This window comes from Chelonoidis abingdonii, chromosome 5 (assembly GCF_003597395.2).
Source record: "Chelonoidis abingdonii isolate Lonesome George chromosome 5, CheloAbing_2.0, whole genome shotgun sequence".
Lineage (NCBI taxonomy): Eukaryota > Metazoa > Chordata > Testudines > Testudinidae > Chelonoidis > Chelonoidis abingdonii.
In genome coordinates this window covers 17,863,159-17,879,838 of record NC_133773.1, presented here as the reverse complement: position 1 = coordinate 17,879,838, position 16,680 = coordinate 17,863,159, and the positions used below count along the sequence as shown (strand labels likewise).

General features: G+C 40.4%; 1 protein-coding gene across 5 annotated transcripts in view; it reads left to right on the top strand.

The window, feature by feature from the left end:
- Positions 1-16,680, top strand: part of HNRNPD (heterogeneous nuclear ribonucleoprotein D) — a 33,302-nt gene that overhangs the window by 7,246 nt on the left and 9,376 nt on the right. For 3 of the 5 annotated variants that reach the window (XR_004376002.2, XM_032796855.2, XM_032796857.2), the window contains 5 exons: positions 7,239-7,407; positions 9,316-9,477; positions 10,519-10,650; positions 11,838-11,937; positions 12,030-12,176. Coding sequence is in view for 4 of the 5 variants with exons in the window: in XM_032796855.2 (XP_032652746.1) it covers positions 7,239-7,407; positions 9,316-9,477; positions 10,519-10,650; positions 11,838-11,937; positions 12,030-12,176 (710 nt within the window). In the remaining variant the exon portion in view is untranslated. The remainder of the gene's footprint in view (positions 1-7,238; positions 7,408-9,315; positions 9,478-10,518; positions 10,651-11,837; positions 11,938-12,029; positions 12,177-16,680) is intronic. The other 2 variants (XM_032796858.2, XM_032796859.2) reach the window with 1 other exon arrangement.

Below are 16,680 nucleotides of genomic sequence, written 5' to 3'. Positions count from 1 at the left end.
GTTTGATTCTTTCTTGTTCATTGGTCAGACATTGTCAGTTTGGCTTTATTCAGCATATCCAGAGAATTTGTGTTGTGTGCATTAGAGAGTTGGTTTGATACTGCATTTTTCTCTAGTAATTTGCCTAGGCAATGCTCTTCTGAAGAGACTCCACTTTTCCAGAGGCCATATTGCTAACATTGTTCATTGTCAAGGCTATGTTTGTCATGGTGGTCATAGAAGTCAGGGAAGCTGTGATTTCCAGAAACCTCCATGACTCTCTGCTTCAGCCTCAGGGGTTATTGGACTCGAGTTGGCGGCCAGCGGGGCCCTGGCAGGGTTCTAGCAACAGGCGACAGCAGTGACAGGCAACAGGGGGCCCCTTGCAATGTTCCGGTGACAGATTCCTGAGGAGGCCTGCCTTGGGGTTCCAGCAACAGGGAATAGCCTCATGCGCATGCAAGGCGGGATGGCTGGGGGTGTTCAGTTTGCTCTTTGGGAAATATGGTCACCCTGCAGCTCCCAGCTTCCATGGGTGGAGGAGGGACCCCCTGCAGTTTCCAGCTGCTGTGCCCAGAGGGGGAACCCCACAGCTCCCAGCCACCATGGTGGTGGGAGAAACCATGAAGCTACAGCAGCAAAAGTTACAGACAGGTCACAGTTTCCGTGAATTTTTGTTTATTGTCCGTGACATGTCTGTGGCTTTTTTACTAAAAATAACCATGACAAAATCTTAACCTTATTTATTGTACCTGTAAAATATATTCCTGCAGTCTCTCTCATTGGCAGTGAAGGCTTTTCTGCCTTATTAGTCTTATGAAATTGTTCCATTCTTACATTACTGCATCACAGGCTACTATATACATTACTGGCTACCTACATATATCCACCGTACATCAGGGTAGTTATATACAGAAGTCCATGCCATAGCTAGCATAAGGTCTTTAAACTCTATGGTGCTAATTCCACTTAACTTTAACCTCTGGGTTTATAAAGGCTTCATTTCCCCTGAAGATGCTAAAGCTCCCATTGACTTCAGTTGGTAGTGTGGGTACTCAGCATGAGTGGGTGTTTCTAAAAAAAAAAAAACAAAAAACACACACACACAACAAAACCCTGTTTATCTGAAACTTCAACATGCAAGTTGCCACTTCTAAAACCCAGTGTTGTGTAACTGGGATAACTTTTACAAATACAAAATTTCCTGGACTTTGGCTGGTGCGAATAATGTGCCCTCTGTTTTTTAGATAAATCATGTGAACTGTTCCAGTTGTATTCCTACCAGATACCACCTGTGAATCACCACAGTTAAGATCAGTTCAGGTGCTCAAGCTGATTGTGATGGTACTTCTCTCCCAGTTTGGATGATAGAGCTAGCCTCGCTTTTGAGGCACAGTGTAAAGTCTCTCTGCTTCCTCATACTCCTGAAGAGAAGGGACTCGATGGGGCACTTGATGGTTCTGGGCATGAGTGTTAAGACACAACATGGACATCCAGCACTGCCACTAAATGCCTATTTTAAAAAGAAAATTAATAATCTTTACAAATAAGTTTTGGGTTGTTTTTCTTAAGAGTTTTTACACCAAGGGAAAGGACCCATAGCCCACAAGAAGTCTGTTAGGAAATTTATTGTTGCTGTTGATTTTAAGTGGAAGATTTTTAGATACTACAGGGATGCGCAGCAGTATAAAATCCTAGAATAGATGGCTATTAGCACTTGAGCTGGAAGTTGGTTGATTTTGCTGGGTAGATTGACATGAGCTCTTGCTTATTCAAATAACATTAGTGACTGGGCTGGGTTGTACCAGCAGCATCAAGTTCATGTCATTAGTGGATTTTTCCCAAGGCTTCCCATGTTTAACCTGTTTTAAATGGAGCATTTCATACAGTGTATTTCTATATCAATAATTCAGTAACTTTTTATTACATCTGACGAAGTGGGTATTCACCCACGAAAGCTCATGCTCCAAAACATCTGTTAGTCTATAAGGTGCCACAGGATTCTTTGCTGCTTTTTTATTACAAAATTAACATGTAATGCATAGCATAATTATCCTTTCCAACACTTGAAAATCATTTTAATAACCAACTTAAACTATTCGAGTCGTTAAGATGGATCTCAAGTGAAATACACTTTTAAATGAGTGTACACAGTTAAAATCTTTTAAATTCAAACATCTAACTTTAAATTAATTTTAAAATGGCAGGATGGGGGGAGATGTGTAGTATTCATCTGATATCCTGTATAGCCAAAGGGAATCCTCACAGTGGCAAAAATAAGGTAGATCTGGGTATTTTCACTTCTCATCAAACATAATATTTAAACACTGAGAGAAATACAAAAGCCCAGATTCTAGGGAATCCAAAAGTAAAACACTCCTTTGAAAGTGGGAACTTAAAAACTCAAGTTGCTACTCTTTTATAAAAGAGTAAATACCATGTTAACTTCACTCTTCAATAGACATACACCTCTGCCCCAACATAATGCTGTCCTGGGGAGCCAAAAAATCTTACCGTGTTATATCGAACTTGCTTTCATCCGCTGGAGTGTGCACCCTCCCCCTCTCCCCCCCCGGAGCAGTGCTTTACTGCTTTATATCTGAATTTGTTATATCGGGTCACATTATATTGGGGTAGAGGTGTACAATGCATTTTGTCAAGTAGACAGTCCTTTCTTACAACTTTTTAATGTTTAAAGTAGAGCTGTCAGTTAATTGCAGTTAACTCACTCAGTTAAAAAAATAAATTGCAATTAATCGCACTTATAACAGTAGAATACCAATTGAAATTTATTAAATATTTTTGGATGTTTTTCTACATTTTCAATATTGATTTCAATTAGAACACACAATAAAAGTGCACAGTGCTCACTTTATATTACTATTTCTGATTCCAAATATGTACTATAAAAATGATCAAAGAAATTTCACCTCATACAAGTACTGAAGTGCAGTCTCTTTATCCTGAAAGTGTAACTTACAAATGTAGAATTTTTTTTTGGTTACATAACTGCACTCAAAAACAAAACTGTGTAAAACTTTAGAGCCTACAAGTCCACTCAGTCCCTACTTCTTATTCTGCCAATTGCTAAGAGAGACAGGTTTGTTTACATTGACAGGAGATACTGCTGCCTGCTGCTTATTTACAATATCACCTGAAAGTGAGAACAGGTGTTCGCATGGCACTTTTGTAGCTGGCGTTGCAAGGTATTTATGTGCCAGATATGCTAAATAGTTGTATGCCCCTTCACGCGTCGGCCACCATTCCAGAGGACATGCTTCTGTGCTGATAGTCATTTTTTTTTTTAAAAAAAAAGTCATTTAAATTAGTGAGTGTACTTGTTGCGGGGGAGAACTGTATGTCTCCTACTCTGTTTTACCTGCATTTTGCATATATTTAATGTTATAGCAGTCTCAGATGATGACCCAGCGCATGTTCGTTTTAAGAACACTTTCACAGCGGATTTGACAAAATGCAAAGAAGGTATCGATGTGAGATTTCTAAAAATAGCTACAGCACTTGACCCTAGGTTTAAGAATCTGAAGTGCCGTCCAAAATCTGGGAGGGACGAGGTGTGGAGCATGCTTTTAGAAGTCTTAAAAAAGCAACACTGATGCGGAAACTACAGAACCCAAACCACCAAAAAAGAGAATCAACCTGCTGGTGGCATCTGACTCAAATGATGAAAATGAACATGCCTCAGTCTGCACTGCTTTAGATTATTATCAAGCAGAACCCATCATCAGCATGGAAACACGTTCTCTGGAATAATGGTTAAAGCATGAAGGGACATATGAATCTTTAGCGCATCTGGCACGTAAATATCTTGCAACACCCAGCTGCAACAGTTCCATGCAAATGTGTGTTCTCACTTTCAGATGACCTAGTAAACAAGAAGCGGGCAGCATTATCTCCTGCAAATTGTAAGCAGTCTTGTTTGTCTGAGTGATTGGCTAACCAAGAAGTAGGACTGAGTGGACTCTAAATTTTACATTGTTCTATTTTTAAATGCAGTTTTTTGTGCATCATTCTACATTTATAAATTCAACTTTCATGATAGAGATTATACTACAGTACTTGTATGAGGTGAATTGAAAAATGCAATGTTTTTGTTTTTTACACTGCAAATATTTTTAATCAAATATAAAGTGAGCACTGTACACTTTGTATTCTATGTTGTAATTGACATTAATATATTTGAAAATGTAGTAAACATCCACAAATATTTAAAATAAATGGTATTGTTTAACTGTGACTAATCTTGATTAATCATGCAGTTAAACAAATTAATCACAATTAATTTAACTGCTTGACAACCCTAGTTTTAAAGATATTACAGTAGGTTGGAGTACTTTAACATCTTTAAGAGCTAAAAATGCTAGTCATGCTAATAGCCTGTCTTAATCTAAACAGTATTGCAGTGCTTATTTTATGGAAGTAGACATAAAATGTTTGATTTGTACTGTAAGTTTTCCAGTTATTTAGCCTTTTCATGGACATAATGATATAAGGGAAGGTTTTGGTAAGTTTGCATTGCTATAATTTGCTCATTTATTGAGTCCTGTAAACATGTCGTCTTTTTCTTTCCTTGCTTCACGCAGCAAAAAGTTCCCCAAATAGTTTGTTGGGAAGTCATATATCTATGGCATGTTGAGGAATAAAACACTAAGCCTTTTCTTTTGTCATAGAAAACTTGAAGAAATTATCCCATAAGTGTGTCCTCCTAAATCAGTGCTACTCAGACTGAGGGTTGCGAGCTGCAAGTGGCTCTTTAATGTGTCTCCTGAGGCTCTTTGCAGCACATAATCAAATCCCACAGTGTTTTAATATTAACCAATAAGGATGCTTTTATTAACCCGTTATAGTTGATAAAATAATTATACTTGGTCAGTCATTTTGCAGTGAAAATAATATATATATAAAAATGGAAAATAGAGAGTTCACGCTACTGGGGCTGTTTTAGGTAATGTTGGTTGCTAATTGACTCCTGAACCACCGAAGTCTGAATATCAGTGTTTTAAAGCATCTCTGGAGTGTAGAGCTCTTCTGAGTGTCTGTCACCAGTAATGTGGTGGTGCAACACTCAGTTGCCGAACCAATCCCTTCATATTTGTCTTGAAAGGACAATCCTGGGAAAAGCTTCTAGTACTCTGCGGTAGAGAGCAAAGGCTGTTGGAATACTATGTGAATGGATGGAGAGGAGTGGGTCTGCTGGAGATTAATTCAGAATTTTTTTTTGGTTAGGGGAGGCAGGGGGATGTGTTGTAGTCACTGATGTTATGCATGTAACATCTGCAGGCTGAAGCCACTCTGTGTCCACTGCAGTTGCATAAGGATTAGATAAATATGTCAAAAGTCTATGCATTCCTAAGGCCATGACTAACATAGCAAGACCTGGAAGTGAGTAGCCTTGATGTTCCGATCTGTATGTGCAGCTTTGATTTAAAGAGGTCGTCTGGCATATAGTGATGTGACATAACTCATGCTATAGATGTGCTGGTATATATATTTTTTAAGTGACTTTCTCCACATGTGTAACATAGAGGAGTTTGGATATATATTGTGTGCAGAGGAACATTCTAGGCAGGGGTGAGCAACCTTTTTTGGCCTGAGGGCCACATCTGGGTGGGGAAATTGCATGCAGGGCCATGAATGTAGGGCAGGGGGTTGGGGTGTTGGAGGGAGTGCGGGGTGTGAGAGGGGGTCCAGTGTGCAGGAAGTGGCTCAGGGCAGGGGGTTGGGGCACAGGAGGTGGTGTGGAGTGCAGCGGGGGCTCAGGGTAGGGGGTTGGGGTGTAGGGTACAGGAGGGGTTCAGAGGGCTCCGTGAGCTACTCTCCCCTGAAGCTCCCATTGACTGCAGTTCCCTGTTCCTGGCCAGTGGGAGCTGCTGCAGAGTGCTTGGAGGCGAGGGCAGCACACAGAGTCCTCTGCTCCTCGTTCTCCAGGGGCCACAGGGATTTGATGCCAGCCACTTCCAGCAGTGACACAGGGCCAGCAATCCAAAGCCCTGTTGGGCTGGATCCGGCCTGCGGGCTGTAGCTTGCCCGCCCCTGTTCTAGGGATTTCTAGAATGAATACCACCTTGTGGAAGTACATTTTAGTTGAGGCAGTAAAGAGAACTGGGTCTTTTAGGAAATGTCTTTGCAGGTCTGGCTGGATCTTGTTTTCTCTTGTGATTTTTGGAGCCAAAATAAAGCAAAATTATTTTAAAATTATTCTTCACTTGAATGGGTACAAATAACATTTGTCTAATAGCTTTTAGAAAGATTCCATTTACAATTTCACTTGGTTAATTTAAGTTGACACAAATAATAAAATGCTCCCTTTTTGAGGAGGTAAGATGTTTGGCCTTTTCACCCCTTATTTCCCAACTCTTTGCATTGAGAGAGTGATTTGATTCCAAACTATCTAGTGTACCACCTCATATTGACAATTTAAAATGGAACTCAAACTTAGATGAGCCTACTCACATTACGTTGCATGGCCAGTGTGATTGGGAAAACAATAGATTTACAACTTGTTTGGGCACACATTTTGGGAAAAAACACATGGCCTCATCAGTATATAATTTTATAAATTTAGTATTGGTCTTGGTCTGAGCACGTAACTTTACGGTCATGTTTCAATACTACTTACTTCCCTTCTATGTGAGTAGAGTAATTTGTCCCCAACCTGGTAGAGTTTTTGTCTAGGCACTTAAGTAGTGGCAAACCAGACATATTTGTGCCTGTCCAGCCCAGACTGGCGCATACGGCTCAGTGGGTAATCTGCACTCACTTTGTGCATTTATTTTGAATAGTAACTATGGAATAATGACAACTTAATCAACATTTGATCCCCCTGTGAGGCTGAGTGAGTGCAATTGAGAACAGAATGTGGTTAATAAGATCTTTAGTAGTGGTGATGTGAAGTTGGAAGTATCCTCATTGTCTTTTCAGCCCCCACGTTGAGTTTTTTGTAGGGCTGGCAGCTTAATAAGTCTTATTTGTAAACTAAATAAATGACAGACACAAATATGGAACTCAAAATGTCACTTTTACATAGATTTTTTTCAGGGTGTATTTGCACTTGTGGCAAATTTGACCAGGACCACTTTCTGAAATGTAGAGTAATGATCAGATGTATAAAGGGGTATTGCTGATAGTATCCTACCAAAGTTCCCTAATTTGAAAAATGAGCTCTTATGGGGGAAAAAAATCCTGTATGTCAAATTTTAGAACAGATAGATATTAACAAATTATTAATCTTGTCTTTACAGGAAAATGTTCATTGGAGGCCTTAGCTGGGACACAACAAAGAAAGATCTGAAGGACTACTTTTCCAAATTTGGTGAAGTCGTAGACTGCACTCTGAAGTTAGATCCTATCACAGGGCGATCAAGGGGTTTTGGCTTTGTACTTTTTAAAGAGTCTGAGAGTGTAGATAAGGTAGTGTTATTCTCTAATCTAATTAATTCATTTAACCTTTAAATGAACAGTAAAGAAACTCAGTAATAAGACTTGTGTGTGCATCTTGTCTACATGATCTATTAGAAAGATACAGCTTTGCCAAGCAATATTTTTCCAGAGACTGCTTTTTGAAATGATTTTACTTCAGCCATCTAGCTGACCTGTCCAACTCATTGGCAATGAACAGCATTTCTTGAAGCATGGTCTCATGTCCGTCATGGCAAGGAAATCTCTCTCAGCATATCAGGCCTTAGTCCTTGTGTACGCTACAGTGGTAGGTTGATGTAATCTGCTTTACATCGACCTAGCTATGGAAGTGTCTTCACTTACATTTGGTGCCCACAGACCTAAGTGCCTCTCTATGCCGATTTAGTAACACCACCTCCCCGAGCAGTGTAGAGTCACAGTTGATGTAATTAAGTTGAAGCAGTGTCAGTGTAGACACTGCATTGCTTACCTCAACTGTTCCTGGCTTTCAGGAACCATCTCACACTTACAATAGAATTGTTACAACGCTCCTTGTGAAGGGACATACTGCTGACACAAGGAGCCGTGTGTGTGCGCGCAAATGATTTAATAACTGCAGTCGCTGTATGCCAATGTAAGTTAGGTTGACATAATTCTGTAGTGTAGACAAGACCTCAGACATTACAGTATTAAATGCTGTCGAAAAAACCTTAGATATCAATACGGCCCTTCATTTCTGGTTTTTACCAAAAAAATTCCTGGATTTTACTAAAACTGTTTGGTTTATACACATCTACCTCGATATAACACTGTTCTTGGGAGCCAAAAAATCTTACCGCGTTATAGGTGAAACCGCATTATATTGAACTTGCTTTGATCCACTGGAGCGCGCAGCCCCACCCCCCAGGAGCGCTGCTTTACCACGTTATATCCGAATTTGTGTTATATTGGGGTAGAGGTATACTAATTTTCACCTGAATATTGGATCATTCAAGTACCTGAAAATATGACTAAGAAAATCAATACATTGTTAGGTAGATGTTTGTTAATAAATTCAAAAGACAAGGTGAGTGAGCTAACATCTTTTATTTGGCCAGTTTCTGTTGCTGAAAGACCAGATTTTGAGCTTCTCTGTCTATTGGCACTTCTCTCTTAATATCCTGGGACTAACGTGGCTACAGCAACACCGCGAATGATGATAAATTAGTCTTAAATCTAAATGTGAGGCTCTGTTAAAGCAATGTAATTTAATGTTGTGAAAAATATACGCACATGCGTATGTACTATTAATGCACTGTTCCTGAAATAAACCACAGTTTATACTGTTTTTGCACTCTTTCAGTACTCTTACTTTTCTCTATTTGTTGCCTTCCTGGTCCCACAATGTTTACCCTCAAATTTACCCAGAAAATGAGTCAACGTTTTGCACCAATTTTCACCCATTTTTAATTTTTTGTAATAAAACTGATCGAATTCTGGGAAATTTTTAACAATATAAAAAACAAAGGGCCTTGGATATCCAGTACCGTGGAACTGTGTGCTCAGCAAGAATATTGGAGCTTACATGGTCTAAACAGATCCACATGGTAGTTTGCAAACTTTAAAGGTAGAAGAAAGTGGTTTGATCTTTTTCAAACTTCCTTTTAGGGTGTCTTCTTTGAATACTGTGTCCTTAACTTTCTTTTAAGGCACTCAGCTCCGAAGTGATAAGTGCTTAGATTATGAGTTTGGGGAGGAAACACATAGTGTATATCGGCCAATATTGCAGACCTGTTACTTGGTTATGCACTTGTAAAAGTGCTCAGTTTATGCTCGTCTTTAGTTAATGCTATATCTTTAGCATTACACTTCACCAAAAACTGCAGTAAAGTATTTAGTTAGTTTGAAAAGTCAAAATGTTGTTAACTTCAAATTTTGTAGGTCATGGACCAAAAAGAACATAAACTGAATGGAAAAGTGATTGATCCAAAAAGAGCTAAAGCCATGAAAACAAAAGAACCTGTTAAAAAGATTTTTGTTGGTGGACTATCTCCAGATACGCCTGAGGAGAAAATAAGGGAGTATTTTGGAGGTTTTGGTGAGGTATGTGACAAAAGCTGTTTAATCCATTTCCATTTTGAGTAGCTTCTGACATTGAAACATTCTAATTTTTACAGTGGTACTGCTTTAAAGCATGTTTTTAAAATGTTGAGGCTTAACATCATTTGCCTGGCCAGTGTATACTCTAGACCTAACTGTAGAGTGTTTGAATTTTTTAGACTAAGTGGGAATCTAATCTTGGTTTCTAAAGCAGTTCAGATTTGCCTTGAAAATGCTGTTCACCCAGTGAGCTAAGACCTTTTTTTTGAAAGGGGAGTAAAATACTTCTGCTTTATTTTCTAACTTTATCGTCATGGTAAATGTAGGCAAAAGTATCTTTTGTGCTTGTGCCGGTGAACCTCCATAAATTCTATAAAGCTGGTTTAAATGGCTGCCTATTCCCCACTGACCTGGCAAATCCTGCTAACGTGAACCTTTCAGCCCACGTCAACACAACAGTCAAGAAACCTGGTCACCAACTAGTTGTGCTCTACCCTGATTACAAATGTAGTTTCACTTTGTAATGTACTGTGGACCTTAACTGGTCTGTGTTAAGTTGGAACCTACTCTGTAGCTTGGGTAAGGAGATATGTTGGACATTTCCTTACTTACACTGATATATTTGCAGTCAAGTTCTTAAACTCAGGATCTAAAATTGTTCTTATAACATGGTTTTAGTGCCAGGACTGGTAATATAGGTGCCATGAAACTGGAACTACATCTCCTGGAAATTAGAAATACTTGATTGAAAAATATGGTGAAGCAAATCATGCTGATTGCAATTATTAAAGGCTCTTTAAACATGTAACTTAAATTTGAATGCGAACATGAAATATATAGGTATATATTACTTTCAGTTTCCATATATGGTGAGAGCAAAATGCCTGTGCATGGAAACTTGATACCTGCATATCGGTTAAATATATTCAGTTAACTAATATGAGCTATGCAGATGTAACTTTATGTGATTATCTGATTTTAAACAAAGTATGGAGGGTTATTTGGTAAGACTGATATTGAAATATGCTAACTTGTTTTCACCAGGTGGAATCTATAGAGCTTCCTATGGACAACAAAACCAACAAAAGGCGTGGATTCTGCTTTATTACTTTCAAGGATGAGGAACCAGTGAAGAAAATAATGGAAAAAAAATACCACAACGTCGGTCTTAGTAAAGTATGTTGAAGTCTTACTAGAGGAATTTTAAATTGCTTGTTGTAACAGAGCAAATAATTTCCTGTGTGTGACGTACATTAAGAGCTGCCTCCATTTTATTTGTGATAGTATCCTGGACATGTATGGTCTAGCTATACAAGTATTTAGCTCATCAGTGTTTGTATTATATAAGCACCAAGTGTGCCTAGATTTTTTGATGACATGACCACTGTTCATATCTTCCTCTGGAACAGAGACTCTGGGCCCTGTGCCAGTCTTGCTTCCAACAAGTTTGTGGCCTTAGACACTTTATCATCCTTTTCATTCAGCACACTCACTTATCCCCGAAGCCCTGACTTCCCACTGGTAGGGCTCAGTGCCCAACCTCTCCTCTCCCTCCCCTTTCCCTCTTCTCCCCCTTCAGGGTGAGACTTAGCCCTCATCTCCTTCAGGGCCCACCAGAGCCTCCTTTAAGAACCTTGGAATCTCTCTCCTTTCCACAGCCTTCTCTGCCCTCTTCTACCACATATACTTTATCTATAATTTTGGAATGGATTGTTTCTTTGACTCAGTATCATACTTGCATCCTAGTTTAACTGTTCAACCACTTGGAAATGCTTTCTTGTTAGTAAAATACTTAAGTGGAGTATAAGCCAGTGAAAATTGTCTTCAACTGGTACTAAAGCAAGATGGAAACATGCTTACTAGCAGATCCTGGACTATATAGTTCAGAAATTGCATCACTTGTGTAAGTATCGCCAATAGCAAAAATAATGTAAAAATGAAAGCTTAAGTTTTCCGTGATTGTTTATATACTGACGGCTGAGTTGAGCTTTCAAAACATAACTGAGTAAAACTACTGATGTTTTCATAATTCAAATCTGGTCCAAACTTTGTAAGGCTATACAGTCAGTAAACCAGAGGAAAAACTGAAAGACAAAAATAAAATTTAATCTAAACAATTCCTGTAAGAAGTAGTGTCTATGGCAGAAGTGATGAAACACTGAATTTTCACATGTTATGAACTAGAGTAGGTAACTGTTTAGCTTGAAGTTATTTGTTGTTTTTCATAAGTCTCCAGTGTGACTATTTTTGTATTCTACGTTCATCTCTTAACTAAAGTACTGACTTACAATCATTTGGCTATAAATTACTTTAAAGACTGCTTTTTTCCCAATTAGGTTTGATTTTAACTTTTGGTCTTCTAGTGTGAAATAAAAGTAGCCATGTCAAAGGAACAGTATCAGCAACAACAGCAATGGGGAAGTAGAGGAGGATTTGTTGGGAGAGCCCGTGGAAGAGGTGGTGGTAAGTTTGTACTTAACTTTTTACTAATTTTAGAAATGTGTCTATATTCTTTCAGTATTCTGATTTTTTGGCAATGTACTACTATCCTTCAGGCCCCAGTCAAAACTGGAACCAGGGATATAGCAACTACTGGAATCAGGGATATGGCAACTATGGCTACAACAGTCCAGGGTACGGTGGCTATGGAGGATATGATTACACCGGTTACAACAACTACTATGGATATGGTGACTATAGCAGTAAGTACTGAGCTTTGTATATAAAGTGTTTTTTGTTTTAAACTTGTACAGGGAGAAGGGATCTCAGATGACTTAAAGTGCCCTACGTGGGTATTCTAAATCATGTTTAGTGTTTAAGCTCTTGGAAGCTGGAATCAAAAATATATCCATACTTGTGCTCACTCCCCTGATCTCATAGAAACCTGTTTTTTGGCTTGATCTTGAGTTTCTGACATTTAGTACTCATGGCAGCAGTTGACCATACGTGTTGCTGGTATGCACATGGGATATGCAGGTTTTTTCAGTGATTATCTATTTTGACAGCTTCTGTACATTCCCTCTTCTGTTATATGCCACCTCTGGTGTTGAACTGTGAAACACCTTGGAAAGCTGTGCCCACTGGAAGATTCACAAGAGAGCTCGCCCTATTTTATAGGGAGAGCAACCTCCCAATTGCCTTCGATTATCTGTCACAACGGAGAGCAAATGGAACTTGCTTTTGTGTCTTCACACTAAATCTTCACATAGTCTACCCTCAATCTTTCTTTACTAGCTTTTAGTGTGGTTTAGGTTAGTTCAGTGTAGATGACCCGTTCCTTATCCTTTGTTGTGACTGTGTTGGGCCCTAATCCCTGCAGGGCTTTAAGATTTTTACCCACTTTTGGTGCCTCCTGTGCCTGGGTGAAGCCCATTTGGTAAAGCCAGTATGGTCTGTTGCACATTCATTTCATGCACCAGATGTGGGAGACGTGAGGTTCTAAGCTCATCTGGCTTCTCACTGCCCTACAGCCTGTTATCTTGATGGTCCCATGAAGGCTACCAAGACCAGCCTCTGTGCTGAGATCCTCTGACATTAGAGCCAAGATGTTGGACCCAAGATGCACTGTGTCACTCCAGCCTTAATGACACGTTCTACCATAGATTCAAGGTTATAATTTCCTCTGTGCTCTACTGGGAGCAGATCCCTCATTTGGCATTGAATGCATCCAAAGTGGCACTGAAGACAAGATCAGTGCCTTCTACCAAGACCTCAATAGCCTTGTCACTAACTCAGTACCTGTTCCATGCTTGGCGCCATTGCCAAGATAGTTTCTCTTTTTTGTACTCTGACCCATCAGTCGCTTGAAGATTGTTGAGCGCCACTGTCACCTCTTCTGCACACTCCTCTGGAGCTAGATGCTCCAGCATCAATTAACTTGGATTCCTTGCAGTTCAAGTCCCCATAACTACTGCCATCTTAGTTGGGGTGGGGTCCACTTGTTGACACTACTAGCCAGCTTAATGCTTGCTTTCCTGCAAAAGAACAAGTTGGTATAAACTGGCCATCAATAAGTTTAGGCTTGTAATTAGACAAAGGTTTCTAACCACCAGAAGAGTGAAGTTGAGAGTTTTTTAGCCTGCTTTTTTGACATCCTTTGTCCTTATTCTGCTGTGCTCACTTCTTCCATTTCTTAGAATTGTGAAATCTTGTCATTTCATCATCACTTTCACCCAAGCTACCTTCCACCTTCAGATCTGCAACCAATTCCTCCTTGTAGGTCACAATCCAAGTCTAAAATGGCTGTTTCCCTGGTTACTGCCTTTACTTTCTGAAACAAAGTTTTCCCCAATAAATTGCAAAAACTTACCGCAAACCACAAAATTTCCAGTATTTATTTTTTCAATAAACGTCTGAGTAGTTAGTCCCCCATTACTAGCAGGTATGTTGTTTTGGATATTTCTGTTCTTGAAATGCCTAATCCACCTCCCCTTCCTAATTTGATCCCTATTTCCTTTCCCCACCCACTTTATTTTTACCCAGAGACTTCCAGCTGATCTCCCTCTAACCTCCTGCACCTCACAACAAGTGTATGTGTTCTGATGTGTAATGCAATACCTCCTCCCTTTTCCCCTGCCTGTTCTTCTTGAACAAGCTATACCCCTCAATAGCAGTATTCCAGTCATGAGATTTATCCCCCAAGTCTCTGATGCCAGTTGAGTAATTTAGCTTATGTACTAATACCTGTACTTGCATTTGTGTATAGATATCTATACAATGAGCAGATTCTTCCACTGATTTCCCTCTTGTTGTTCCTATGATCCTGTTGTAATTTTCTGTGTCTTCTCCCCACTTTTCCTCCCCATCATCTAACCCTCTGTCAAGGTTGTCTGTCTTAGCCTTACCTGTGGGCTTTTGTCATCTGCCTCTTCTGTATTAAGGACAAACCCTACAGTCTCCAGGTTCCTTAAGACTTAAATGCATTCACCCCTTCTTCCCTCTCCCCATTAGGGAGTCTCTGCCCTCATGGAACTTAAATGTTTTCCTAATGAAGTTAATGGGTCCTCCTTATGGGCCTTTTGCTCAAGCCCAGTGGTTCTCAAACTTTTGTACTGGTGATCCCCTTCACATAGCAAGCCTCTGACACCCCCTCCCAACCGCCCCAGTATAAATTAAAAACACTTCATTATATATTTGACACCATTATAAATGCTGGAGGCAATGTGGGGTTTGGAGTGGAGGCTGACAGCTTGCGAACCCCCCCCCCCCAAAGTAATAGCCTCATGACACCCTGAGGGGTCCCGACCCCTAGTTTGAGAACCGCTTATTCAAGCCTCTCTCAAGCATCTATCCATCTAAACTACTTTCTTGATAGCAAATATGTCTGCTCAGTGTTTTGGTGGCTGCACCACCTTGTACTGTGGTCAGCTAGGCCCCATCCCAGCTTCACGCCTTGGGTCTCTGATTTCCATCTCTCTCAATGCATATCCCTCCTGTCAGTCGTGTTGAGACATCATTTCCATCCAGGGGAGGCATGGCCTAGATGCAGAAAGGGTGCTCTGTTTTTATCTGGAAAACTCCAAGCTCTTAACCTATTTGATTTTTTTTTTTCCCTGACATAGGGGGAGATGCCAGGGAGAACCCATCACCAGCCAGACTTTCACACTGGATTAGGAACTGTAGAAAACATTGCTGCATCTTAGCTAGGAAGTTAATGTTTCCTGATTTAAAAACCCATGCCATGATTGCCACTGTAATATCAGTGCTAGCCCTTAGAGATGCTCCCCTAGTGAAGATTTGCAAAGTGGAGTTTGGTGCACGCTTCCACTAGGTTCTGCTCCTAAGGCCTGGGCTACACTAGCAGGAGGGTTTGAACTAAGATACGCAACTTCAGCTATGCTATTTGCGTAGCTGAAGTTGAAGTACCTTAGTTCGACTTATCTGGCTGTCCTCATGGTGGCAAGCCGACTGCTGCAGCGTCCCCGTCGACTGCACTTATTCCTCCTGCTGAGGTGGAGTACGGGCATCTATTAGCGGATCGATTTATCGCGTCCAGATGAGATGCGATAAATCGATCCCTGATACGTTGAACGCTACTTGCTGATCCGGCAGATAGTATAGGCCTACCCTTAGAGTTAGCATTATGCTGTGATGCCCAGTTTGGGATAGCAGTGCTACAGAACATTTAGCTTAGAACTCCTTGACCACTGTTCACCTGGCACAGTACTTCTTTCTAATCCCACAACTGGGGAATGTGCACAGGTCCTACAAGAAAAGAGAGAGAGGATACTTACTAGTAACTGTTCTTTGAGAGTTCTCTGTGTGTTCACACTACCTGCTGCCTTTCCCTCTGCCTCAGAATTCTGTGTAACTTCAGAACTGTGTCCTTTAAGAGAAGAAACTGAGGTGGTGCACTCCTCTAGAGTTAGGATGACAACTGTCACTGACCTGAGATCTCTTGTGTTATCCCATCAGTATACACTGCTTTTCAAGGCAGTTCCACAACTCAATGTCATAAGTGCCATATCCCACAAGTGTGAATGCATAGTGGTGATTCTTGAAGAATAGCAGTTACTGGTAAGTAACTTCTCTGTCCTATCAAAGATCTTAAAGAATGATTTTGGGTGGGTGTTCATTGATCCCTTTATTCCACGAAGGTTGCATTCTAGCATTGTGCTGCTTAATGTTCAGCACGCACAACTGCTAGATGAGTGACTATGTGGATGACCCGCCTTTGGCTTGTATCAAATCTTAAGTCTTTGGGAGTGAGCTACTTTCCCATTTCTGGCTGTGATAGGAAATGGGAGAAGAAGCTGTGTCTGAAGCTCAGAGCAAAAAAGAAAACTTCTGATCTTGGCAAAGGGAAGCAATTTAAATAGAAGGTTGACTGCTTCATTTGTGTGTTGCTCCCTACTGAAAATGCGTGTAGTATTGCACTATAAGGTGGATAGAGCTGGCTACATTGTCGGGCTCAACAGGTAGTGATCAATGGCTCCATGTCTAGCTGGCAGTCGGTATCAAGTGGAGTGCCCCAAGGGTCGGTCCTGGGGCTGGTTTTGTTCAACATCTTCATTAATCATCTGGAGGATGGCATGAATTGCACTCTCAGCAAGTTTGCAGATGACACTAAACTGGAGGGTAGGCATAGGGTCCAGAGGGACCTAGACAAATTAGAGGATTGGGCCAAAAGAAATCTGAGGTTCAACAAGGACAAGTGCAGAGTCTGCACTTAGGATGGAAGAATCCCATGCACTGCTTCACACTAGG